General features: G+C 54.2%; 1 protein-coding gene across 1 annotated transcript in view; it reads left to right on the plus strand.

Annotated features, from left to right (window-relative positions):
- The window catches only part of LOC116957884 (transcription initiation factor TFIID subunit 6-like), a 36,919-nt gene extending 16,341 nt beyond the window's left edge, over window positions 1–20,578 (plus strand). Inside the window, exons 4-12 of the mRNA XM_076054026.1 lie at window positions 168–310; window positions 4,751–4,828; window positions 4,965–5,066; window positions 6,766–6,948; window positions 15,208–15,282; window positions 16,482–16,607; window positions 16,779–16,979; window positions 17,277–17,468; window positions 18,126–20,578. Coding sequence (XP_075910141.1) covers window positions 168–310; window positions 4,751–4,828; window positions 4,965–5,066; window positions 6,766–6,948; window positions 15,208–15,282; window positions 16,482–16,607; window positions 16,779–16,979; window positions 17,277–17,468; window positions 18,126–18,686 — 1,661 coding nt within the window. The 3' untranslated portion in view covers window positions 18,687–20,578. The remainder of the gene's footprint in view (window positions 1–167; window positions 311–4,750; window positions 4,829–4,964; window positions 5,067–6,765; window positions 6,949–15,207; window positions 15,283–16,481; window positions 16,608–16,778; window positions 16,980–17,276; window positions 17,469–18,125) is intronic.
- The last annotated feature ends 5,339 nt before the right edge of the window (window positions 20,579–25,917 follow it).

Genomic DNA, 25,917 nt, shown 5'->3' on the forward strand with positions numbered 1-25,917 from the left:
CTTGCCCCGTCTGTCCGCAAGTTCGGTGAGCCCGCACTTCTGAAACGCACGGCTTGGCTGCGTACGGCGCGAAAGAACTTCAGAGTACAAACAAACATGCGTCCATGCGTACATGCCCTCTCTCCCTCCGTCTCCCCCGCACTACCCCTCTGCCCCGTCTCGCGCAGGCAAGGACAAGAGGAAAGTGCCAGCGGAGGGCGCCGCGGTGCGCGTGAAAGCGCGCGCCACTCACGAGCTCTCCGTGGAGCAGCAGCTCTACTACAAGGAGATCACGGAGGCCTGCGTCGGCTCCTGCGAGTCCAAGCGAGCGGTGACGCGCGCAGCCCGATATCCATACCGCCAGATATCCACACCGCCAGATATCCACACCGCCAGATAGCCACACAGCCGGATATATACACCGCCGGATATCCACACAGCTGGATATCTACACTGCCAGAAATCCACACAGCTGGATACCCACACCACCAGATATCCACACCGCCAGATATCCACACCGCCAGATAGCCACACAGCCGGATATCTACACCGCCAGATAGCCACACAGCTGGATATCCACACCGCCGAATATCCACACCGCCAGATATCCACACAGCTGGATAGCCACACCACCAGATAGCCACACAGCCGGATATCCAAACAGCTGGATATCCACACCGCCAGATAGCCACACAGCTGGATATCTACACCGCCAGATATCCACACAGCTGGATAGCCACACCACCAGATAGCCACACAGCCGGATATCCAAACAGCTGGATATCCACACCGCCAGATAGCCACACAGCTGGATATCTACACCGCCAGATATCCACACAGCTGGATAGCCACACCACCAGATAGCCACACCGCCAGATATCCACACCGCCAGATAGCCACACAGCCGGATATCTACACCGCCGGATATCCACACAGCTGGATATCTACACTGCCAGAAATCCACACAGCTGGATACCCACACCACCAGATATCCACACCGCCAGATAGCCACACAGCCAGATATCTACACCGCCAGATAGCCACACAGCTGGATATCCACACCGCCAGATATCCACACCGCCGAATATCCACACCGCCAGATATCCACACAGCTGGATAGCCACACCACCAGATAGCCACACAGCCGGATATCCACACAGCTGGATATCCACACCGCCAGATAGCCACACAGCTGGATATCTACACCGCCAGATATCCACACAGCTGGATAGCCACACCACCAGATAGCCACACCGCCGGATATCCACACCGCCGGATATCCACACAGCTGGATAGCCACACAGCCGGTTAGCCACACAGCCGGATAGCCACACACAGCCAGATAGCCACATAGCCGGTTAGCCACACAGCCAGATAGCCACATAGCCGGTTAGCCACACAGCCAGATAGCCACACAGCCAGATATCCACACAGCCGGATAGCCACACAGCCGGTTAGCCACACAGCCAGATAGCCACACAGCCGGATATCCACACAGCCAGATAGCCACACAGCCGGATATCCACACAGCCGGATAGCCACACCGCCAGATAGCCACACAGCTGTATATCCACACAGCTGGACATCCACACAGCCGGTTAGCCACACAGCCAGTTAGCCACACAGCCGGATAGCCACACAACCAGTTAGCCACACAGCTGGATAGCCACACAGCCGGTTAACCACACAGCCGGATAGCCACACAGCTGGATAGCCACACAACCGGTTAGCCACACAACCGGTTAGCCACACAGCCGGTTAGCCACATAGCTGGATATCCGCACCGCTGGATAGCCACACAGCTGAATATCCACACAGCTGGATAACCACACAACTGGATAACCACACAACCGGATAGCCACACAGCCGGATAGCCACACAGCCGGTTAGCCACACAGCCGGTTAGCCACACAGCCGGTTAGCCACACAGCCGATTAGCCACACAGCCAGATATCCACACAGCCGGTTAGCCACACAGCCGGTTAGCCACACAGCCGGATATCCACACAGCCGGTTAGCCACACAGCCGGTTAGCCACACAGCCGGTTAGCCACACCGCCGGTTAGCCACACAGCCGGTTAGCCACACCGCCGGTTAGCCACACAGCCGGTTAGCCACACCGCCGGTTAGCCACACAGCTGGTTAGCCACACAGCCGGTTAGCCACACAGCCGGTTAGCTTGTACACGTGGCAGTTTAATTGGATTGGATGCGTTTGGTGGTTTCTGTTGACGTCGCATTGTTGCGTGTGGCCTAACCCCAGGAGATCGATCATGAACCGTGACATTGTGCTGTGAACAAAAAACGACTCCATGTAGATATTCTTGGGTTCATTCGGTAAAGTCGCGTCGATAGAAAATAAAAATGAAAACAAAAAACCCACACAAAAAAATCCACAGCGTCAGTTGCTGTGGAGATGGACTCTGCATCAGTGCCATCAAAAAAGTTACTTGCAACGCCACACCTATCTCCATCATTAGGGGAAAGAAGGGTGATCCAATCTCCGATACCCAGGAACAGATTTTAAGATTTGCTGAGCAATTCTGTGAGGTCTTCGGGGGGGTGAAATCCCTCAGCCTGGAAAACATCATGGGGTAAAGTGGGGATGACCCTGCTGACGCTGGGGTGCCTCAAATATTGGAAGAAGTATATTATTTGGGTCTTTTGGTAAAGTCACGTAGATAGGTTCAAAGAAAATGACTAAAACTACGAAGTTTCGATCGCAACACGAGCAGTCATCATCTTTGAATCTATCTACGTGACTTTACCGGAAGGCCCAAAGAATATGAATTCCTACAGTCACGAAAGCTATAAGTCAAGATTGGAAGAAGGAGTTACCGCCTGCGAGTGGCTGGCTGAGGTGCCATCTGTTAAGGAAGTACTGAAGGCGATCCCAAGTCGAGATCAGGAAAGGCACCAGGCAGGGATGATCTCCCAAGTGAAATGCTAAGGGAGGGTAGCGTTTATGCACAGACTGCCCTACATGACATCATAACAGTCTGGACCACTGGACGGGTTCCGCAGGATTGGAAGGATGCCCTGGTGGTCCTCCTTTTTAAGAAGGGGGACCGCACAGACTGTAACAACTACAGGGGCATCTCACTCCTCAGTGTGCCGGGAAAGGTCCTGACAAGGTTTTTATTCAACATCGCCTTGCCAGACACGCTGAGGAGAGGCTTGCAGAGCCATTTTCAGGAAAGGGCGGTCCTGCACAGATACCATATTGTCTGCCTGTCTGCTACAGCAGAGGTGTTGGGAATTCCAACAAGACCTACATCTCTGCTTTATTGACCTCATCAAGGCCTATGATACCATCAGTAGGCCTAGGCTCTGGGTTGTTCTTCGTGCTTTCAGAGTCCCTGACTATGCTCACAATCATTAAGGACCTACATGATGGTGAGCGGGCCCGGGTAAAACTACGTGTCTGGGAGTCAGAGCCATTCCCTGTACACCTTGGGGTGCGACAGGAATGTCCTCTGGCTCCCACATTACTTAACATCTGTTTTGACCACGTTAGTGAAGCCTTCCATGACTGTACCGGAGGAATTTCTATCTGGTACAGATACAATGGGAGGCTGATCGATACCCGGGTGCAGTCAACGGATGGCTCCCTATTGGTCAACCATGTTACGTATGCGGATGATCTGGTGATTGCTGCTCACTCAGAGGAGGAGTTGGAGGCGCTACTGCTGAACCTGGAGCTTGCCACTAAGAGGTGGGGCCTTACCATCAGGCCCACCAAAACAAAGCACCTGCCTGGGTATTTTGTACTATCAGACACTCCACCCCCACAACTCCCAATTTGTAATGGGGCAGTTGTGGAGAGAGTGGAGAGATTCCCACACCTGGGCAGTGTGCTCATGACTGGCTCCAGTTTGACAGCAGAGGTCTCACTCTCAAACAGTCGAGCGGCATTATTTTATCATCGCTGTGTGGAAGCTACCTGGTCTGTCAATCCACACGAGGCTCCAGGTCTTCTCAGCCACAGTAATTCTCTCCCTTCTTGAGGAGCTCACAAATCCTTGAAAGATCTGGACAAAGTCCCATCGGTGACCTCCTCCGGCAGGCAAAGTTGCTTTGACTGGGTCATGTAGCTCGCATGCCCAGCCACCGCATGCCTAAACAGCTTTTATTCGGCCAGATAGAAGGGGCTAAACTGGCGCTGCACGGGCTAGAGAAGAGATGGAGTGATGTGGTACAGGAGGATGTGGAGCTGAGTGGACTTGCCGATGACTGGTACCAGCGGTGTCAAGATTGGCCTCTGTGGAGGAAGCTCGTGAAGGATGCTACTGGGCAGTTGGAGGCAGTCGCCCTCCAACAACAACGGAGGGCGGAGGAGCGACGCTCACAACAATGGGCGGAGCGCTGGGCGTCTGAAGTGCAGCAGGTTGGCACAGTAGGGGGCACAGGTGGTGCATCAGCCAGTCGTCTCAGTCAGTCGACCCGTGGCACCTGGGTCTGCCCCGTGATGCCCTGCCAGCGGGCGTTCGACACTTCACGTGGCCTCAACGTGCACATAGCCTGGCACAGGCGCCGTGGTGATGTCACCGCCACTTAGTGGCAAATGGCAGTTGTTCTTGTCATGTGTGCGTGCCTCAAATGAGTACCTGGTGCGGTGTGTAAACATCGCAAATGGGGATACAAAGGCGACCCGGCGTGGCGCTGGCCACCCACCCCCTCGTGTGCCGTGTCAGCCTTCTGCGGTGCTCTGTAACAACACTCGTCCCACCATACTGTTAAGGCTATACGGTGGATCTTTGTCTGTGTTACAGGAAGCACTGCAGAGTATCGCTAGCGACCCGGGGCTGTACCAGATGCTGCCACGATTCAGCACCTTCATCTCTGAGGGAGTGAGTTCAACTCCCTTCTCCGGGCACTCGTAACACTCGGCTTCGTCATGCGGCAGCCTCAGCTGCTCCAGGCCGGAACCCAGGATCCCATTGTCTCTGACACTGCTATTTGTGCACTACCCTCCGGCTCCTGCAGGTGCGCGTGAACGTCGCTCAGAATAACCTGGCTCTGCTCATCTACCTCATGAGGATGACCAAGGCCCTGCTGGACAACCAGACCCTCTACCTGGAGAAATACGTGAGCTCCTGTGAACACCCCCCCCCTCCCCCCCACGCTGCCACTGCTTCCTCTGCTTCCTCAGTAGGAGATAGGAGAGAGCGTTGCTGGCTATGGCGGGCGTTGAATGGGGATGGGCGCAGGATGATGTTGCTTTGTGTGTCTGTGGCTCCGTGCGTCAGCCATGGTGCTGGCCACCCACCCCCCTCCGTCTGCCACAGTGCTGGTCTTCATTGGTGCTACTCGCCAACAGCACTTGCCCCAAAAGTCTGTTGAGGCTATAAAGGGGGATCTTTGTCTTTGTACGCATGTGTGTTTTGCTGCGTTTTGTGGGTGTGTGTGTGTGTGTTTGCATACTTCAACAGCCTTTGAACGGCAACACCGGGGATCTTTGTGTTTGTACGTTTGTGCATGTCTGTGCGTGTGTAGCAAAGTGTTTAGTGCGCTCCACTACGAACCCGGCAACCCAAGTTCGGTTCCTGCTCATGGCCACCAATACCGGTCACGATTATCTGAACCGATCCTAGGTCTCCCCCCGATCCTGGGTCTCCCCCCGATCCTGGGTCTCCCCCCCGGTGCGGTGTGTAGTGAACATCGCCACTAGGGAGACAAAGGCAGCTGGGCGTGGTTCTGGCCACCCACCCCCTCGTGTGCCTTGCCGGCCTCCATTGTTGCTTACAGCACTTGCCTCAATAGTCTGTTAAGGCTATATAGGGGGGGTATGACTGTATGTATGCATGTTAAACTTCTTTCGCACCGTACGTAGCCAACAGCGCTAATCAGAGGTGTATGGGAAGGGCGACAAACGAAATGCGAAAAGCCGTTAAGAAAGAAATGGAAGTTTTCAATCTAGATGATGATTTCAAAGTGCATTGCTCCCAGTGATGTTCCTAATATCGGATGGAACAGTTTTCCAGACAGCAACAGAAACGCACCTCTGAGTGCGCGTTGCCGGTGACCGTCTTTGTCCGATGATTAGCCAAAGGCCACTGCGAGGATGAGCGAAGTTCACGTGATGGTTTATGCTCCATACTCTTTGGTTCTTTCGGTAAAGTCACGTAGGTAAAAAATAAAATGAAGTTAATCAAATCACGACGTTTCGGAAGCAACACAAGCCTCCGTCATCAGGTGGGATAGTCCACAGCAAGAAGTAATTTGCTGGAGCAGACAAGAGTTGCTCGTAACAAGGATATTGTATAAGGCAAGAGAGGGGGGGGGAGCCAGGGGGGAGAGTAGAATTAAAATTTAAAATCTGGTTTATGCTCCTTGATGAGATCAGCGAGGTACTGTGGTTCATTTGTGGCGAGCACTTAGAGTGCAACGAGCGGGACCTGACAACGTATGTGGGGAGTGGTGGTCGCAGCGGTTAGTGCATTGCACTATGAACCCAGCGGCCCGAGTTTGGAAGGAAGAGCATTCCAGACGGCCGCAAAAGCGCATCTGAATCTTCAAACTATATTTTACCAGGTAAGGCCCACTGAGCTTTTTCGCTCTTTTTCAGAACAATAGCCCAATGAAGTGGCTTATCTTGTGGAAATATACCGCAGCCAAATGCTCTAAACGCACGGTGTTGATTCTCAATGTGGAGGGAAAAACCGGAGGACCCAATTTATACAGCATGTCGGCATCGAACCCACGACCTCCTGCATACCAGGTGATCCAGTTAACATCCCGCCACCGCGGCGCCCAATCTTTTGTCTTGATGTGCCCCCGTGTGCAGCTGCACGAGCTGATCCCCGCGGTGGTGACGTGCATCGTGAGCCGGCAGCTCTGCCTGCGCCCCGACGTGGACAACCACTGGGCCCTGCGCGACTTTGCCGCCCGCCTCATGGCCCAGATCTGCAAGAACTTCAGCTCCACGACGAACAACATCCAGTCCCGCTCGACCAAGACCTTCGTGAAGGTGCTGCTTGCCTCGTTTGCTGTCGCAGTTGCGCTCCGTTGACCCGGCAGAGGCCTCGCAAAGTCTCGAGGGTTTCAGGAGGGCCCCACACTCACACTCTTGCAGTACCGGGAGAGATCATACAAACTCCACTCACTCACACCTTGTAGGACAGGGGGAGATCATACAAATGTAGTGTTGTAAGGACGAGCAGACTTCTTTAGGAGGCACACTCTGTTTATTGTATTACAACGCTTAACACACACAGAGGGATATTCGGTCCCCTCACCCGATACCCTAGGGAGGAACAGCCTCCGGACCTGGCGGGACTCACACGTCTACCGCTAACCTCCTTGATACCTAAGGAGGTACAACCTCCGGACTTGGCGGGACTCACACGTCTACCACTCTCCTAGTCCTCTGGCTAGGACCTAGGGGAGGCTATCTGACCCACCGCTGGCCCGGTGGGTCCTGACCACTGGGTATGCCGAGCCTTCGCCCTTAGAAGGGCTGAAAGGCTGGTCCAGGGTCCTAGCTAGGCTTCAGCCCAGTCTTCTATCTTCGTGCAGGGAGAGAACTCCCCGAGGTCCGTTGGGTCACCCGTCTTATACCCCTTCGTGGCCAGGTATAACCAATCATACATTCCCACGTGGAACCGTCTGATTGGTTCGCACCAAACCCTGGCCACAATCCGTTTCACCTCGACTGACCCCAACCGTTGTACCCAGGGGTAATGCTGCACTGCCCTGGTGGCAATGCAGGTTACGCAACAGCGCGTAGTTAACACCTCTACATCACCCCCTCCTTCGGAAGCTCCAGCCGTCCCGGCTGCAACAATGGGAAACTCCGAAATTACCAACGGTAGAAGAATTGTGAGTGTGCCTCACGAACAACAAGAACAAGAACAATAAAACCCCTATAAATACCCCCCTTAACAACATAACGTATGTACAAGGCACTAGACATAAAAAAAAACATTATAACAACCGGCGAAATTTCGCGCGCGTGTGTTTCGCGGGACCATCGTAGGGGATGGCAGGCTTTGTCGGCGGCACAAGGGAAGGAGGAGGATGAGCCAGAGCATCCGGTGGGCCTTTAGGCATCTCCACGGGGACACCTGCTGCTCCACGGTCCATTGAGGCCGAACATGGCCTGCATGGAGCCGTCACTCCCGCGTCATCTGCAGGAGGAATGACGCGCCTGCGCTGTGGGTTAGGCACCAACGGGGCAACATCCGGCTCGTCGGACGCGTCGCACACTCGGCCCCCGTGTCGTGTGTGTTGTGAAGGGACGCGTGGCGTGACAAAGGGTTTTAACCGAGAGGGGTGAACGCACCAGCGACGCCGTCCCCAGCTAATTTTAACACATTGGGGACGCAGGACTTCCACTACCTCAACCGGGCCTCGCCATGGTCTGAGGAGTTTGGCCGACGTGGACACAGGCACCTGGGGGCAGTGGAGCCATGCCCTGTCTCCCGGTGCCCACCGATGCGTGTACGTCCGAGGGTCCCGTAGTCGCAAATTCGCCCGTTGGCGGGAAGCCGAATTTTCAATGGCGGCCTCCCGTGCCTCGGCCAACTTACGGAGGTTGAATCGCAAGTGGTCAACGAGCTTTGACTTTTGCGGTGGCTGTTCGATTTCCAGCCGAACGTCGGCGGGAGGAAAGGCATCCCTGCCGTACATTAGAAAGAACGGGGAAAATCCCGTCGCCGCGTGAGGTGCCATACGGTATGCGGCGAGGACCCCCGGAACCTGCAAGTCCCAATTGAGGTGGGATTCATCGACCTGATGGCATAACATAGCGGTGAGAGTTCTATGAAGGCGCTCCACCATGCCGTCGGTCTGGGGATGGTAGGGCGAAGTGCGCACTTTCTTAGTGCCCAACAGGCGGCACACATCATTCAGCAAGGCTCCCGAAAAATTTCTTCCCTGATCGGTCAGCAACTGTTCTGGTGCGCCCTTGTCTAGGACGTAGCCCTGAACAAAGGCGTCCACAACGGCCGCCGCCGACTGGTTGCGGAGGGCCCAGGCCATAGGCCACCGTGTAAAATACTCTACCCCAACCAGAAGGTACTTATTACCCCGTGGCGTAGTAGGAAAAGGGCCCAAAATATCGAGAGCCACCAACTCATTTATACGAGAGACCGAAATGGGTTGCAGGGGTGGACATGCCAGTTTAGCCGGCGGTTTACGTTGCGCACAATGGGTGCATCCCAGCAAAATGTCAGTGACGTCGCGCAGCATGCCCGGCCAGAAAAATTGCAACCGCAACAACCCAATGGTCTTATGAACACCCAGGTGCAATAAACGCTCATGCGCCGCCCATACGGCCTTGCATCGCAAGGCGGATGACACGACGATTTTATGTTGACACGAGTCAGCATCCCAATGCATCAACAAGCCGTGCTTCATGACAAATGAATTAAATTTGCCCTGTCTTGGAACCGCATTATTCGCGTGGCGACGCAACCTCAATAACGACATGTCCTCGCTCTGGTGCCGACCCCATTCGGCCAAAGTTAGCCCCAGCAAATCGTCACTGGCCATTGGATCTGCATGATCCAACATCGGCGCTGAGGCGGCGGGAAGTGCGGCTGACACCGTTGTGAGAGGCGCGACCTGCGCAGGCAGTGGCGGCTTACAACGGCCCGAGCCCAAAAAACACGCACATTTTTGAGCCGGCGGGAGGCGAGACAACGCATCGGCATTCGTGTGTTGTGCACCCCTACGGTAAGTGACATTGAAATCGTAGTCCTGAAGGACTTCGAGCCATCAAGAAAGCTGTCCGGACGGTTGGTCAACCCGCAGAGCGTACTGTAAAGCCGAATGATCAGATCGCACGGTAAAATGCTGACCATACAGGTACGGCCTGTATTGCTGAATAACAAAAAAACAATGGCCAGCAGCTCACGTCTGGTCACACAGTATCTTTGTTCAGCAAGAGACAAGACTCTGCTACCATAGGCAACAACCCTTTCAATGCCATCAACTTTTTGGGACAGAACACCCCCAATCCCCGTATTGCTAGCGTCGGTGTCCAACACGAATGGCACGGAAAAATTGGGGTACGCAAGGGACGGTGCCGTCACGAGCGCGTTCCGCAAGGAGTCGAACGCAGCCTGTTCTGCGTCCCCCCAATGAAACACCACCCCTTTTGACGTAAGGGCATGGAGCGGCTTGGCAATCGTCGCGAAGCCAGCAACAAACCGGCGGTAGTACGACGCAAAACCAATAAAACTGCAAACATCGCCCGCAGATGTAGGGGTCGGCCAATGTTGAACACATTTGTTTTTTTCAGGGTCGGTAGAGATACCCGAGCGGCTAACTATGTGGCCCAGATAGCGCACAGACTCACGCAGAAGGTGACACTTCTGCGGCTTGAATTTCAAGTTAGCGGCCCGCATTTTCAAGAAGACAGCACGCAACCGTTCCATGTGTTCGCCGAACGTGCGGCTAAAGACGATGACGTCGTCAAGATAAATGAGACATGAGTCCCACTGGAGCTCAGCGAGGACCAGCTCCATGAGCCTCTGGAACGTCGCTGGGGCCGAGTGGAGACCCATGGGCAATCTATTAAACTCGAAAAGGCCCTGTGGTGTCCGAAAAGCAGTCTTAGGTTTTGACAATTCGTCGAGGGGGAGTTTCCAAAACCCCGACAGAAGGTCCAAGGTGGAGAAAGTGCGCCCCTGCCAGGGCATCCAATGACTCGTCCATACGAGGGAGAGGGTAGGCGTCCGCTACCGAGATTTTTAGGCACCGAAAATCAACGCAAAAACGGAGACTGCCATCGTGCTTTTTGACCAGCACTATTGGAGCACCCCAGGGACTAGTGGAGGGAGAAATTATATCGGCCTCCAGCATGTCATCCACAGCCGATTTAACATGCTGTTTCTCTGCCGGGCTAAGCCGAAACGGGTTTTGTCGAATCGGGGCAGCGTCACCAGTATCAATGTGGTGACGCAGCAGCTTGGTGCAGCCAATATCAAATTTAGATTTACTGAAGACATCGGAAAATTCTCACAGAAGAGCGCGCAATTTAATTCGCTGCGAATGAGACAGATCACCCGTGTCTGTGCAGAGCGCGTCCAACCATCTCTCATCCGATTCGGAAGGAGGTGGGACCTGCGGTGTGTCATGCACGTGTCCCGCGACTCCGGTCCCCAACGGCACCGGGGTCGCGTGAGCGAGCACAGTTCCTTGCGGAATGACGGTTGTGGACAATCCGACATTCAAAACCTGCAAGAACGGCTCCCTGTCGGCTGCTACGAGGGTCTGTGCAGCCACCAAATCTAACCCCTTAGCAGCTGCGTTTGAAGGCCCCAGCAAAATGCCATGTGCCGAGGCCTCCGGGGCTAGCGTTTTTTTAAGTTGCAAGGGCACGAGCATTTGTGTCCCTGGCGGAATGTGGACTGTGCTCGCGACAAACGCCTGCACCGAGGCACTAGCCATGCGCGGATGTGAGGGTGTGGGCAAGAACGCCATCCGTCGACCCGACGGGAGTTCGATGCAGCCTTGATCTACAAGGATCTTAATAGGCATTTTCGCGAGAAAATCAGTGCCTAACAAACACGGCACGGCGAGGGAAGAAGAGACCAAAATAGGCCCTGCCAATTTAATGTCTCCAATCGAAATTTGCGCCCGAATTTGCCCAATAATGCCCAGTGAACTGCCATTAGCGGCGAAACACGGGATAGAAACCCGTTCCAAGGGGCGGCATCGTACGGGCAGTATATTGTAAATCAAATCCGAAATGATCGTAACCGACGCACCAGTATCGACCAACACGCGAAATTCCACACCCTCGATTGATCCGACAACCACGGACGAACCTGCCGTCGCCGCGACTACCCTATGGGCCAACTCAGACCACTGCCCAGGTCCAAGTGGCCGCGAACAAACGCCAGAATACCCCCCATCACACGCCGAATAGCGAGCCCTTCTTATGGTGCGTTGCAGTGTGTATGGTGTGAATGAGGGCCGAGCGTGAGAGGCGTCGCGACTTGCCTGGTTTTGCCGCGATGCCGTGGACGTCCTGTAGTCCTGGCCCCGGAATGCGGAAGGGCGTCGTCGAGGCGCACGGCAGTCAGAGAAGATGCGGCCTCGTCGGCCACAGTTGAAGCACGTCACGTCGCCGCGTGGAGAAGGCCGTCCCCGCTGCTGGTCGTTGCGGCGACCAGCGTGGTCGGACGGTCGCCGGCCCGTTGACCTGGTCGCCATGAAGGCCCGGTCGGGGGAGAACTCGGCGTCCCTGCTGGCAGGCTCCGACGTCGAAGCCGAGGTGGCGATGGTCGATTCCATGTGGAGCAGCAGATGTGCGTGGATGCACCGAGCGGCTCGTAGCGAGCACATACTGTCGTCCACTGCTTGGATGACGATGCGCAGCTCGTGCGCCAGCTCCAGCATCTTCTGGAGAACGATGGCGTCGATGGCCTCGTCGTCCATGCGAGGGTAACCCGCTCTTGCCATCACCAGTAGAGCGGTCCGGAATGCCAACGGAGACTCTTTAGGGCGGCGTCGCCTGTCGTAAAATCGGATGGAGGCCCGTAGACGTCGGACATCCGTCGGAGGGCCGATTGAAGAGTCGCCCTTTGTTGCCTGGGGATGGTGAGGAGCGAGGCGAGAGCGTCGTCATCCAAAGTGGCCGGTAGTGCTCGGAGCGCCTGTGCGTCCGACCAGCCCACCATCTCTTGGTGGCTCAGGAAGCGACGCTGGAACGCCGCCCAGTCGCCCTCTTCAGATACGAATTCCCGGAAGATGGGCAGGCGTTGTTGGAGGGCGGACGTCGTCTCCTCCTCAGCTGGCAGCGTCTTGAACCGGAGATCGGTGATTTCCCGGCCAACAGGGTCTACTGTACCATGTCGGTACAGTGATAATGCGGCGTCCGCTGAGGAACTTGAATTTTTAGCGTCGCGTGCTGATGACGTTGCGGGTTGTGATTGCCCCCCCGCGTTCCCAGCATGCCCCTGGCTTCCGCTTCCAGCGGGATCACATGGTTCCCTGGCGGGAAAATCAAAATGTCCGCCTTGGCCGATGGCGGGAACGTCTGCCGGCAGTTGACTCGGCCTGCCCGCAACCTCCAAGTTGATCTCTTCGAGAATGGAGGACGCGGCGTGTAGGAGTTGGGCTAGACGGCCGTGTGCTGCCCTGAGTCCGTCCCCCATGGCAGGAGGAGCAACCGGCTGCACAACCGGTGGCTGGGCGGCGGACAACGCGGCAGAATTTTCAGCGGAGCTGGCGGTGCTCGCAGGTGAGACACCATTATCTTCGTTCTGGCTCCGCGCGTGGGCTGAACTTCTTGTTTCCATTTTCAACCACTTCTGACTCCAGTTGTAGTGTTGTAAGGACGAGCAGAATTATTTAGGAAGTCACACTCTGTTTATTGTATTACAACGCTTAACACACACAGAGGGATATTCGGTCCCCTCACCCGATACCCTAGGGAGGTACAGCCTCCGGACCTGGCGGGACTCACACGTCTACGGCTAACCTCCTTGATACCTAAGGAGGTACAACCTCCGGACTTGGCGGGACTCACACGTCTACCGCTATCCTAGTCCTCCGGCTAGGACCTAGGGGAGGCTATCTGACCCACCGCTGGCCCGGTGGGTCCTGACCACTGGGTATGCCGAGCCTTAGCCCTTAGAAGGGCTGAAAGGCTGGTCCAGGGTCCTAGCTAGGCTTCAGCCCAGTCTTCTATCTTCGTGCAGGGAGAGAACTCCCCGAGGTCCGTTGGGTCACCCGTCTTATACCCCTTCGTGGCCAGGTAGAACCAATCATACATTCCCACGTGGAACCGTCTGATTGGTTCGCACCAAACCCTGGCCACGATCCGTTTCACCTCGACTGACCCCAACCGTTGTACCCAGGGGTAATGCTGCACTGCCCTGGTGGCAATGCAGGTTACGCAACAGCGCGTAGTTAACACCTCTACACAAACTCCACTCATACCCTGCAGGACAGGGAGAGATCATACAAACTCCACTCACTCACACCTTGTAGGACAGGGGGAGATCATACAAACTCCACTCACTCATACCCTGCAGGACAGGGAGAGATCATACAAACTCCACTGACTCACACCCTGCAGGACAGGGAGAGATCATACAAACTCCACTCACTCACACCCTGCAGGACAGGGGGAGATCATACAAACTCCACTCACACCCTGCAGGACAGGGGGAGATCATACAAACTCCACTCACTCACACCCTGCAGGACAGGGGGAGATCATACAAACTCCACTCACTCACACCCTGCAGTACCGGGAGAGATCATACAAACTCCACTCACCCTGCAGAACAGGGGAAGATCATACAAATCCACTCACTCATACCCTGCAGGACAGAGGGAGATCATACAAACTCCACTCACTCACACCTTGTAGGACAGGGGGAGATCATACAAACTCCACTCACTCATACCCTGCAGGACAGGGAGAGATCATACAAACTCCACTCACTCACACCCTGCAGGACAGGGAGAGATCATACAAACTCCACTCACTCACACCCTGCAGGACAGGGGGAGATCATACAAACTCCACTCACTCACACCCTGCAGTACCGGGAGAGATCATACAAACTCCACTCACTCACCCTGCAGAACAGGAGAAGATCATACAAACTCCACTCACTCATACCCTGCAGGACAGGGGGAGATCATACATACTCCACTCACTCACACCCTGCAGTACCGGGAGAGATCATACAAACTCCACTCACTCACCCTGCAGAACAGGGGAAGATCATACAAACTCCACTCACTCACCCTGCAGAACAGGGGAAGATCATACAAACTCCACTCACTCACACCCTGCAGGACAGGGGGAGATCATACAAACTCCACTCATTCACACTCTGTAGAACAGGGAGAGATCATACAAACTCCACTCACTCACACCCGGCCTGGCGTGGTGCTGACCACCCACCCCCTCGTGTACAGTGCCGGTCTACATAGGTGCTGCTCGCCAACAGCACTTGCCCCCACAAGTATGTTAAGGCTACGCGGGGGACCTTTGTGCGCGTCTTATTTGTTAAGTAAGTAAGTTAATTTATAAAAGCGCAACTCTCATATCCAAGCGCGCAAACTGTCTGTGTGTGCATTGCTTGTGACTATTCGGTGGGGATGCAACGGCGGTCTGCCATCGTGCTGGCCACCCACCACCCCCTCGTGTGCCGTGCCGGCCTTCGTAGGTGCTCGCTGCTCGCTAGCCGCACTTGCCCCAGCAGTCCGTCGTGGCTCCACGGGGAACCTTTTTGACTTTGTGGAACGCGTGTCGCAGAGTCTGCACGACGACGAGACGCCGTGGACGACACGCTACGGCTGCATCGCGGGACTCGCCGAGCTCGGCTTCGACGTGAGCCTCTCCCCGCTCAACTCCCCTGCCCCCCCAACCCCCCCCAACCCGCCGCCTCTGCTCCCCTTCGCGACGGCCAGAAGCAATCGGGCTGGCTGTAGCCGGCCAGCGGCACGTCGTCGCACTGACCCCGTTTCTGATGCTGCACCACCGATTAGCGCGTTGTGACAGAAGTTCAACATGCATGCATACAACTATACACTACTATACACTATACTACTATACACTACACTACTTTACACTACACCACTATCCACTACACTATTTTACACCACTACTATACACTACACTACTATACACTATACTACTATACACTACACTACTTTACACTACACCACTATCCACTACACTAGTTTACACCACTACTATACACTACACTCCTATACACTACACTACTATACACTATACTACTATACACTACACCACTATCCACTACACTATTTTACACCACTACTATACACTACACTACTATACAATACACTGTGTGTGTGCGTATGTGTATCGTGTTGTGTGTGTGTGTATGTGTATCGTGTGTGTGCATGTGTATCGTGTGCATGTGTGCATGTGTATCGTGTGTGTGCGTATGTGTGTGTGTTGTGTATCGTGTGTGTGTTTTGTGTGTGTGTTGTGTATCGTGTGTGTTGTGTGTGTATCGTGTGTGTGTATGTGTATCGTGTGTGTTGTGTGTGTATAGTGTGTGTTTTGTGTGTGTGTGTATCGTGTGTGTTGTGTGTATAGTGTGTGTGTTTTGTGTGTATGTGTATCGTGTGTGTTGTGTGTTTATCGTGTGTGTTGTGTATGTATGTGTGTGTTGTGTATGTATGTGTGTGTGTTGTGTGTGTGTGTTGTGTATGTGTGTTGTGTGTTGTGTGTATGTGTGTTGTGTGTGTGTTGTGTAAATGTGGAGCGGTGGTTTCGCGGTTCGCGCGCTACTCTACGAACCCGGCGACCCAACTTCGATTCCCGTTCACAGCCAACACGGGTGACGATTATTTGAACCGATCCTAGGCCTCGCCTAGACTGTCTCAGCCTCAATTGAGTACCTGGTGCGCTGTGTGGTCAACATCGCCACTGGGGATACGAGGGCAGCCGGGCGCGGTGCTGATCTCCCACCCCATCGTGCGCCGTGCCGACCTTCGCTGGCGCCCGCTGCTCGCTCACAGCGCTTGCCCCAACGGCCTCTCTGTCTGCGCGCGTAGGTGATTAAGACGCTCGTCATCCCGCGCCTCCCCGCCGAGGGCGACCGCATCCGGCAGGTGCTGGAGGGCCCGGTGATCAGCAACATCGACAAGATCGGGGCACAGCACGTGCAGACGCTGCTACTGGTCAGCCGAGCGCTCGCTCCGCAAGATTGCGCGCGTGTGCGCGTGGCGGCGGTGGTGTGGGGGGGGTAGTGGATGATGATGGTGGTGGTGGTGGTGTGGTGTTGGCGGTATAGCGGTGTGGCTGCGGGGTGCTGCGGCGGCGGTGACACGTCTGCGCTTTGTGATCAACAGAAGCACTGCGCGCCCGTGCTGGTGAAGCTTCGTCCGGGCCCCGACAGCGCGGAGGCCTACAAGGCGGATTATGGGCACCTGGGCCCCCTGCTGTGCACCCACGTCACCAAGGCCCGCGTGCAGGTCAGCTCCTCCTCCTCTTCACCCACCGCTCAGGGCCTGCAGCTCAACCGCTCCACGCTCACCTTCACTCACCCGCAGGTGAGCGGCTTCAGACTCGCCACCGTCACCTCAGTCGCCCCGTCGTAAACCCAGCAACCGCTCCGCGCGCTCTCACCTTCACTCGCCCGCGGGTGGCTTTGGCTCACCGCCATTGCGTTCACGGCGCTTGTACCCGCCTGAGGCCCACCGCCTCTTCACGCCTTCACTCGCCTGCAAGTCATGACGCTGCATCGACGATGACGCTGACGGATTTCGTTTGATCGCGATGATGTTATCGACGACGGTGGATGAGTGACGACGGCTTTGCCGACGTCGCTGCTGTGCCCACCCCCCCAGGTGCGTGGCGCCATCGGTGCCCCTCACTCTCTCGCGAGCCCCCAGACGGCGCTGCCCACCCGCTCCTCCACCATCATCAAGGTGCCAGGCTCGGGGGGGGGGCTCTATTCCACGTCCATGCCGGGGGGGAGCGACGCGTCTGGGCTGCCCCCCAAGTTCATCGTTGTGTCGGCCCCCACCGGCCCCACACAGGTGATCTCACACTCACAGACACACGTGCGCGCACAGACACACAGACACACAGACACACGTGCGCGCACAGACAACACAGGCAAAATCCCCTTTATAGCCTTAACAGATTATTGAGGCAAACGCTGTTGGCGAGCAGCACCTATGAAGGCTGGCACGGCACACGAGGGGGTGGGTGGCCAGCACCACGCCCGGCCGCCTCTGTCTCCCCAGTGGCGATGTTTACTACACCACCGCACAAGCTACTCATTTGAGGCTGAGTCGACCTAGGGGAGGGCCCAGGACCAGTTCAAATATTCGACAGTAAGCGGGACTCTCGCTCGTACACACAAAGACAAAGATCCCCCGTAATAGCCTTAAGAGACTATTGGGCCAAGTGCTGTTAGCACACGTGCACGCAAACACACACGATAATGTTGATGTTGCTGCTGCTATTGGTAATGGATAAATTAGGATGATGGCAATGTATTGAAGATGACAGAATAATGACGATGTTGATGATGTTGCTATGCGCACAAAACACAAAGACAGCGATCTCCCGTGTAGCATTAATAGACTGTTGGGGCAAGTGCTGTTAGCGAGCACCCACACAGACAAACGCACCGCCCTCCTCCACCACCACCACCACCACGAGAAAACCTCCAGACTTCTCCCACGCAGATCCTACCGATGTCCTCCTCCACCTCGTCACCCTCCACCTCGTCATCCGCCACCGCCTCGTTGTCTTCATCGTTGTCGGCGACGATGGCGACGACCGGCACGCCCACCGTGGTGAAGCTGCTCGCGCCAAGCCAGAAGCTGGCACCGGGCATCACCGTCTCGGTGCTGCCCTCCTCCTCGTCCTCCTCGTCCTCCTCATCGTCGTCGTCGTCATCCTCCTCGTCGCTCGACGTGACCGGCAAGCCGGCGGCGCCGGCGCCGGCGCCCGTGGGGGCGTCGTCCTCGCCGGGCGGCGTCACGGCAAGGAGCAGCAGCGTGCCGCAGCTCATCGCCGTCAAGCAGGAGGGCGCCGACGGCCAGGCCATGGTGGTGCTGCGCAAGCCAGGCGCGCCGGGGGCAGGAGGCGGAGCCGGCGCTACGAGCAGTGCGGTGACGGTGACGGTGGCGGGGGCGACGGCCGCCGCCGGCGGCGGCGGTGGGGGCACGGGCTCGGGGACGGCGCCTGGTGGGACGGGCTCCGCTGTGCCTAAACCGGAGCCCGGGACGACGGGCTCGGCTTAGCCCCGGGCCACGGCGGTGGTGGCGGCGGCGGCGGCGGCGGCGGTGGCGGTGGTGGCAGGGGAGTCGAGATGATAGTGATGGTGTCTGGATAGTAGTGTTGAACTCTCTAGAGCAGTGGATTTACACCCCCCACCCACCTGCCGATGCTATTACGCACCGCCTGCACACCCAGTCCATAGCTACGCGCTCTGCTGCCTCCCCCGCCATGAGGTTGGTACTGCTGCTTCACACGGCCGCGCGTATGTACGTGCGTATGTGGAAACTGTACACGTGTGTGCGTGTGGACGTTGACATTATTTAGCGCCGTACGTGGCCAACGGTGCTCAACGGAGGTGCGGGGAAGTGGCCGTGGGCCAGTCTGCGATCAATTGACTGTGGCTTTAGCGGGAATCCTATGGAGTTGGCGCATTCGCTAAAAAAACACAAAACTGTTTTACCTTTTTTATTTCACCAGGAAAGGCCCCACTTGAGCTGTGTAGCGCTTTCTCAGAAGCGACCCAGCGGCAAGTGATAGCTCAGCAAAGTGGCTTACCGCGTGGACATTTCTAGCAGCCATATACTCCAAACGCGGAACGTTCATTCTAAATGTGGAGGGAAAAAAGCGGAGGATGCGGAGAAAAATCTTCGTGACGACGGGGAGAGAGAGAGACAGAGACGCTAACTCCAAATATACAGCAGCAGCGCAGACGTCGTCAGGGTTGGGATCGAACCCGCAACCTCCTGCATACCAGGCGAGGCTGGATTAAAATCTTGCCACTGTGGTGCCATTGTTGATAAATTAATTGCGTCACAGGTGGAGCTGTCTGTGTTTCAATGTTGGGGGGGGGGGGGGGGTGGTTGTTAAATGTTCCAAGGATAAATCACGGGCACAGTGGGTGCAGAGCACGTCGAACGGGGGTGACAGAGCGATGGAAACGGCACGCGGGTTGGTTGCCCGGTGGCGAGGCCTTCATCCAGCGGTGAATTGATCACGGCTGAGGATAATGGCAATGACGACAAATATTTGACATGTACGTTGAGCCTCTTCCGCGCGGGACGTAGACCAACCGCGCTCATCGGAGGTGCGGGGGAAGGACAACAGAGGACGACATTTTCACGCGTGTGGCGACGAGAGGTTGTTTGTTAAAAAGTGCAAATTGTGGGGAATGTTTTTTAAACGATTGTGGAGTTTTAGGAGCAGTGGTTTAGGATCACGGGAAATGACGCACGCCTCCCGGGGGCCCGGAGGGATCCCACCGCGCTGTATACGAGTGGGTGACAGTGAAAAGCGCCACACGGATGGATTCAAGAATTCCAAAATCTGTTACCGCAGATTGCGGAGCCGCCTGTGCAAGCACACCTCTGAGTTAGGGACCGTTTTTTAGGCGCAAAACAAAGTTATTTCCAGAAGCAACAATCCTTTGTGGTGTAGTCATAATAATAGTGATTATTTACGATCCTTGGTCTATCTGCTGCTAGATGAAGGCAGCGGCTTTTTTTAGCCATACTTCACCGCGCTGGTCAGTGCTGGCAGGAGAATGGCGAGGTGGGTTCCCGGGATCGGTTCGGATTTCTTCGCTCACCGTTGATGTTGGCCGGAGCCCGGGATTGAACTCGAGTCACCGGGTTCGGAGCGCGAGGCGCTAACCACCGCGCCACCGCTCTGTGTCTTGCGCGTAACGGGCACATGACGATCATGTGACGTTTTATTAAGGTTGTTTCTTTACACGCGCGGTGACGTTTCCGTTTGGAAGTCGGAATCGATTGTTTGTGATTGGTCGATTCATTTGAAACAGAGTCGATCTGGTTTTCGATGTGACCTGGTGTGGAGCACTTGTTATTCTCAAGTGCTTGTGTAGATGTTTACCTAATAAATTCCGTTAAATACGGCCAATAAAAGTGGAAAAAAAACACATCAGCAAGTGATGTTTTTACTGTCTGTTCAGTTTTATGATGATCCGATTTACGACAACGGCTTTTCCATGGATGCATTGTAACGTAACAGCGGGGGCCGCCTGTATTATGCAACTGGTGCATGCCGATGAAGTTGGTGGTGATGGGGGTGAAGGTGGTGATGATGGGAATGATGAAGATTGTGGATTCGTAAAGCCTTCGATGGCTGCACCAGAGGAATTTCCATCTGGTACAGATACAATTGGAGGCTGATCGATGCCCGGGTGCGGTCAAGGGATAGCTCCCTATTGGTCAACCATGTTATATATGCCGATGATCTGGTGATTGCTGCTCACTCGGAGGAGGAGTTGGAGGCGCTGCTGCTGAACCTGGAGCGTGCCACTAAAAAGTGGGGCCTTACCATCAGCCCCACCACAACTGAGCACCTGCCTGGGTATTTTGTACCATTAGACACTCCACCCCTACAACTCCCAAATGGTGATGGGGCATTTGTGGAGAGAGTGGAGAGTTTCCCATACCTGGGCAGTGTGCTCATGACCGGCTCCGGTTTGACAGCAGAGGTCTCGCTCCGAATCAGTCGAGCGGCATTATCTTTTCATCGGTTGCGAAATGCTGTGTGGAAGCTACTTTGTCTGTCGCTCTGCACGAAGCTTCAGGTCTTCTCGGCCACCGTCATTCCCTCCCTTCTCTACGCTTGCGAAACGTGGACGCCCCGAATGAAACATCTTCGCTGGTTAGAAATATTTAGGCTGGCCTGCCTACGATCCATCCTGTATTTAACCAAGCTGGATTGTGTGAGCTCACAAATTGTATCTCTGTTAGCGAGCGGTGCCTCTGAAGGGGCCGATGATAACTCGTTACGCTCCTTCCAACAAGCCAGCATCGGGCCTCAAGGTAAGTGAAAACACAACTTTTATTTTCTATTCATATTACTTTATTTTATGTTTTATTCACCATACAGTATTTATTACAGTGTTAAACATGCAAATGTACAATATGTATTCTTACAAGTCTAACAAGGTTCTCCATTTTCTGTTGAACCACGACACATTTCATCACGCTGACCATATGGGCATTTAATAATAATGCATTTATTTTATATGGCGCCTTTCTACTAAAATCACTGACCAGTGAAACGTATTCAATATGATAAATACTAAAACAAATTACGTACATTGTTGTGTTCCGACTTACGAACGGGTCTCGGGAACAAATTATGTTCAAAAGTCGATGACTCCCTGCACATTTAACTCAAATCCGGATGGGTGGGGGTCCGGACGGGTGGTGGCACGGATGGGTGGAGGTCCCGACGGGTGGTGGCACGAATGGGTGGGTGTCTGGACGGTTGGTGGCACGAACCACGTGTGCCATGTCGGCCTTAGGCGCTGCTCACTAATAGCAGCAAGCCAGCATCGAGACTCGAGGTAAGAAAAAACAAAACTTTAATTTTTCTAATCGCGTTACTTTCTTTTATCTTTTATTTACGATACAGAATTAGTACAGTATCAGGTGCAAATTTACAATATTTCTTATGGTTTTAACAAGTCTTCCCTTTGATGTTGAATCGTAACTAATTTAATGGGCATTTAAATACAGTACATTGTTGTGTTCTTACAAACCGTTCGAATTACGAACGGGTCTCAGGAAAGAATTGTGTTTCTAAGCCGAGGACTGCCTCTACATTTGTAGCGTCGGTGTGTGTGACTCTTCTGCTCGACGCTCGAGGCTTGTGTGTGAGTGCGGGTGGCGTGCGTCGCACACACACACTCAGTCGGAGACGAGGTCATCGCAGGAGGCATCGTCCTCCACCTTTTATTGTTGTTGCCGAGTTCACGCCACCAACTCCGGCCCCCTCTCTCACGCACGACCACGCTGCCGCACGACCCGGCCCAGACACGACCCTGTCCGCGTTGCGCCGACGGCGTCGAACCGAGACAGCCAACCGCTGTCCGGCCCCGCAATGATCGGGCAAAGGCGGCGGTGATGAAGGCGGTGATGACAGCGACGACGAGACGAGATCACTCCCAGAACTGGCAGCCCGGAGCTCTCGCTCTCCGCTGCTTTTGTTCCCCTCGGCGCGGCTTGGCTCCGCCCTAGCCGCGCCTCTTCCCTTCTCGAACCCTCCAGAGGGTTCCAGGGGCTTGCCCACGAGGTCTACAGTGACCCTTGCCCCAGTTCCTCCGCCCTGCCGGCACACACACACCGCGTGTATGCTCAGCGGCGTGTGCGCCAAGTGTCCACCTGCAGTTGCAGCTGCTGTACAGCAGTCAGCACTATTTTGATTTAAAGCTTTCGTGACTGCAGTGATTCATATTCTTGGTTCTTTCGGTAAAGTCACGTTGAAGGGAAACAATAAAATAATAAAATATATATAGTCAGCACTGTCACTACACATTTAACCCAGGCCTATCATCACCACCACTTATCACCACCATCATCACCACTACCACCAAGATCTTCACCACCATTACTATCACCACGAATATCACTATGATCACCAACATTATCACCACCACCAATATTAGATAATTATCACCAACACAATCATCACTATCACCACCACTATCATCACCACTATCATCAACACCACTATCACCACCACTATCATTACCACCACTATCACCAACATCACTATAATCACCACAACTATCACCACCATCACCACTATCACCACCACAATCACCACTATCATTACAACTACCATCACCACCACTAACACTATCACCACCACCCCTACCATTATCACCACCACCACGATAATCACAAACACTATCATCACCACCACTATCAACACCACCATTATTATCACCACTACCACCACAGATATCACCACCATTATCATCACCACCACTATCACCACCACTACCACTATCACCACCACGATTATCATCACCACCACTATCACCACCACCAATACCACAACCACCAATACCACAACAGATATCACCACCATTATCACCACCACATTCACCACTATCATTACCACAACTATCATCACCACCACTAATACTATCACCACCACTATCATCACCACCACGATCATCACCACCACGATCACTACCACCACGATCATCACCACCATCACTATTACCACCACTATCATTACCACCACGATCACCACTATCACTATCACCACCAACACTATCACAACCACCACTATCATCACCACTATCACCACGACCACCAACACTATCACCACCACCACGATCACCATCACTATCATCACCACTACTACCACTTTCACCACCACGATTATCAACAACAACAACCGCCATTCACCACTAAGTGGCGGTGACGTCACCACGACACTTGTGCCAGGCCATGTGCACCTTGAGGCCACGTGAAGTGTCGAACGCCCGCTGGCAGGTCACGGGGCAGACCCAGGTGCCACGGGTCGACTGACTGATATGACTGGCTGATGCACCACCTGTGCCCCCTACTGTGCCAACCTGCTGTGCTTTAGCCACCCGGCGCTCCGCTCGTTGTTGTGAGCGTCGCTCCTCCGCCCTCCGTTGTTGTTAGAGGGCGACTGCCTCCAACTGCCCAGTAGCATCCTTCACGAGCCTCCTCCACAGAGGCCGATCTTGACACCGCTGGTACCAGTCATCGGCAAGTCCACTCAGCTCCACGTCCTCCTGTACCACATCACTCCATCTCTTCTCTAGCCCGTACCGCGCCCGTTTACCCCCCTCAATCCGGCCGAACAAAAGCTGTTTCGGCATGCGGTGGCTGGGCATGCGGGCTACATGACCTAGCCAACGCAGCCTTGCCTGCCGGAGGAGCTCACCGATGGGACCTTTCCCAGATCTTTCAAGGATTTGTGAGCTCCTCACACAATCCAGCCTGGTTAAACCCAGGATGGATCGTAGGCAGGCCAGCCTAAATGTTTCTAACCGGCGAAGATGTTCCATTAGGGGGGTCCACGTTTCGCAAGCGTAGAGAAGGGAGGGAATGACCGTGGCCGAGAAGACCTGAAGCTTAGTGCGGAGTGACAGACCAGGTAGCTTCCACACAGCGTTACACAACCGATGAAAAGATTGCCGCTCGACTGATTCGGAGTGAGAACCTCTGCTATTAAACTGGAGCCGGTCATAAGCACACTGCCCAGGTATGGGAAACTCTCCACTCTCTCCACAACTGCCCCATCACCGATTGGGAGTTGTGGGGGTGGAGTGTCCGATGGTACAAAATACCCAGGCAGGTGCTTAGTTTCGGTGGGGCTGATGGTAAGGCCCCATCTCTTAGTAGCACGCTCCAGTCTCATCACCACCACTATCACCACTACCACCACCAATATCATCACCACCACTATCCCCACCACCATCTCTATCACCACCACGACCACCATCACTATCACCACCACGACCACCACCACTATCACCACGACCACCACCAACAACAACCGCCATTCGCCACTAAGTGGCGGTGACGTCACCACGACGACTATCAACACCACTATCATCACCACGACCACCACTATCACCACCTGGCAAAGTCACCGCGTCACATGGCAACATCTCCCTACTGTGCTCACCTTACTGTGGTGTGCAGCTCGTGTGCAGTTTGGTAGCGCAACCACATTTAAAATAAAAACACAACAATTGTCCATAGCCCGGTGTTTTTAGAAATGCCTGGGCAGATGTTTCAGTCTGCCACACTGGTTGTGGCCTCACGCTTTGTGTCACGAATGCGACTTGTTGTTCACTACACTGCTCACTTTATACTGATCGCACTTAAGTTTGTTGTTGTATATTCATGCGTAGCCACGGGTGTGTATTGTAAAGGGGATATTATTAATCTAGAGTTCTCGACCGTGATTAATGCCAATGCCGAGTTAAATACACTGTGTAGACTGTACATCGTTTATTTAACCATAATTTTCTGGCGTCTGATGTCCTATTTGAGCCACCAGTTGAGAGTCCACTGATATTCACCGCATCTCTTGATAAGACCACATTTATTGAATCTGTTTCAGGGCCCCATTCGTGCTTGTCACGCGTTGAGTTGTATGCAGAACGGAATGCGTTGCCATCATCACCATCATCATTACCACAAGGCGTGGTTAATTTTCGATTTAAAGCTTTCGTGACTGCAGGGATTCATATTCTATGGTTCTTTCGGTGAAGTCACCACGTAGAAGGGAAATAATACAAATTAAATAATAAATGTATAATAAAATGTATTTCACATCTGATGATGACCGTTTGTGTTATGGTCGAAACGTCGTGAGAATTTTTATTGTTTTATATATATTTTATTATTTTATTGTTTCCCTTCAACATGACTTTACCGAAAGAGCTAAGATTATGAATAAAATGTATTTAGTTAAATTTTATTT

Source organism: Petromyzon marinus, chromosome 64, assembly GCF_048934315.1.
Source record: "Petromyzon marinus isolate PM22_M1 ecotype Great Lakes invasive population chromosome 64, UKy_Petmar_22M1.pri1.0, whole genome shotgun sequence".
Lineage (NCBI taxonomy): Eukaryota > Metazoa > Chordata > Hyperoartia > Petromyzontiformes > Petromyzontidae > Petromyzon > Petromyzon marinus.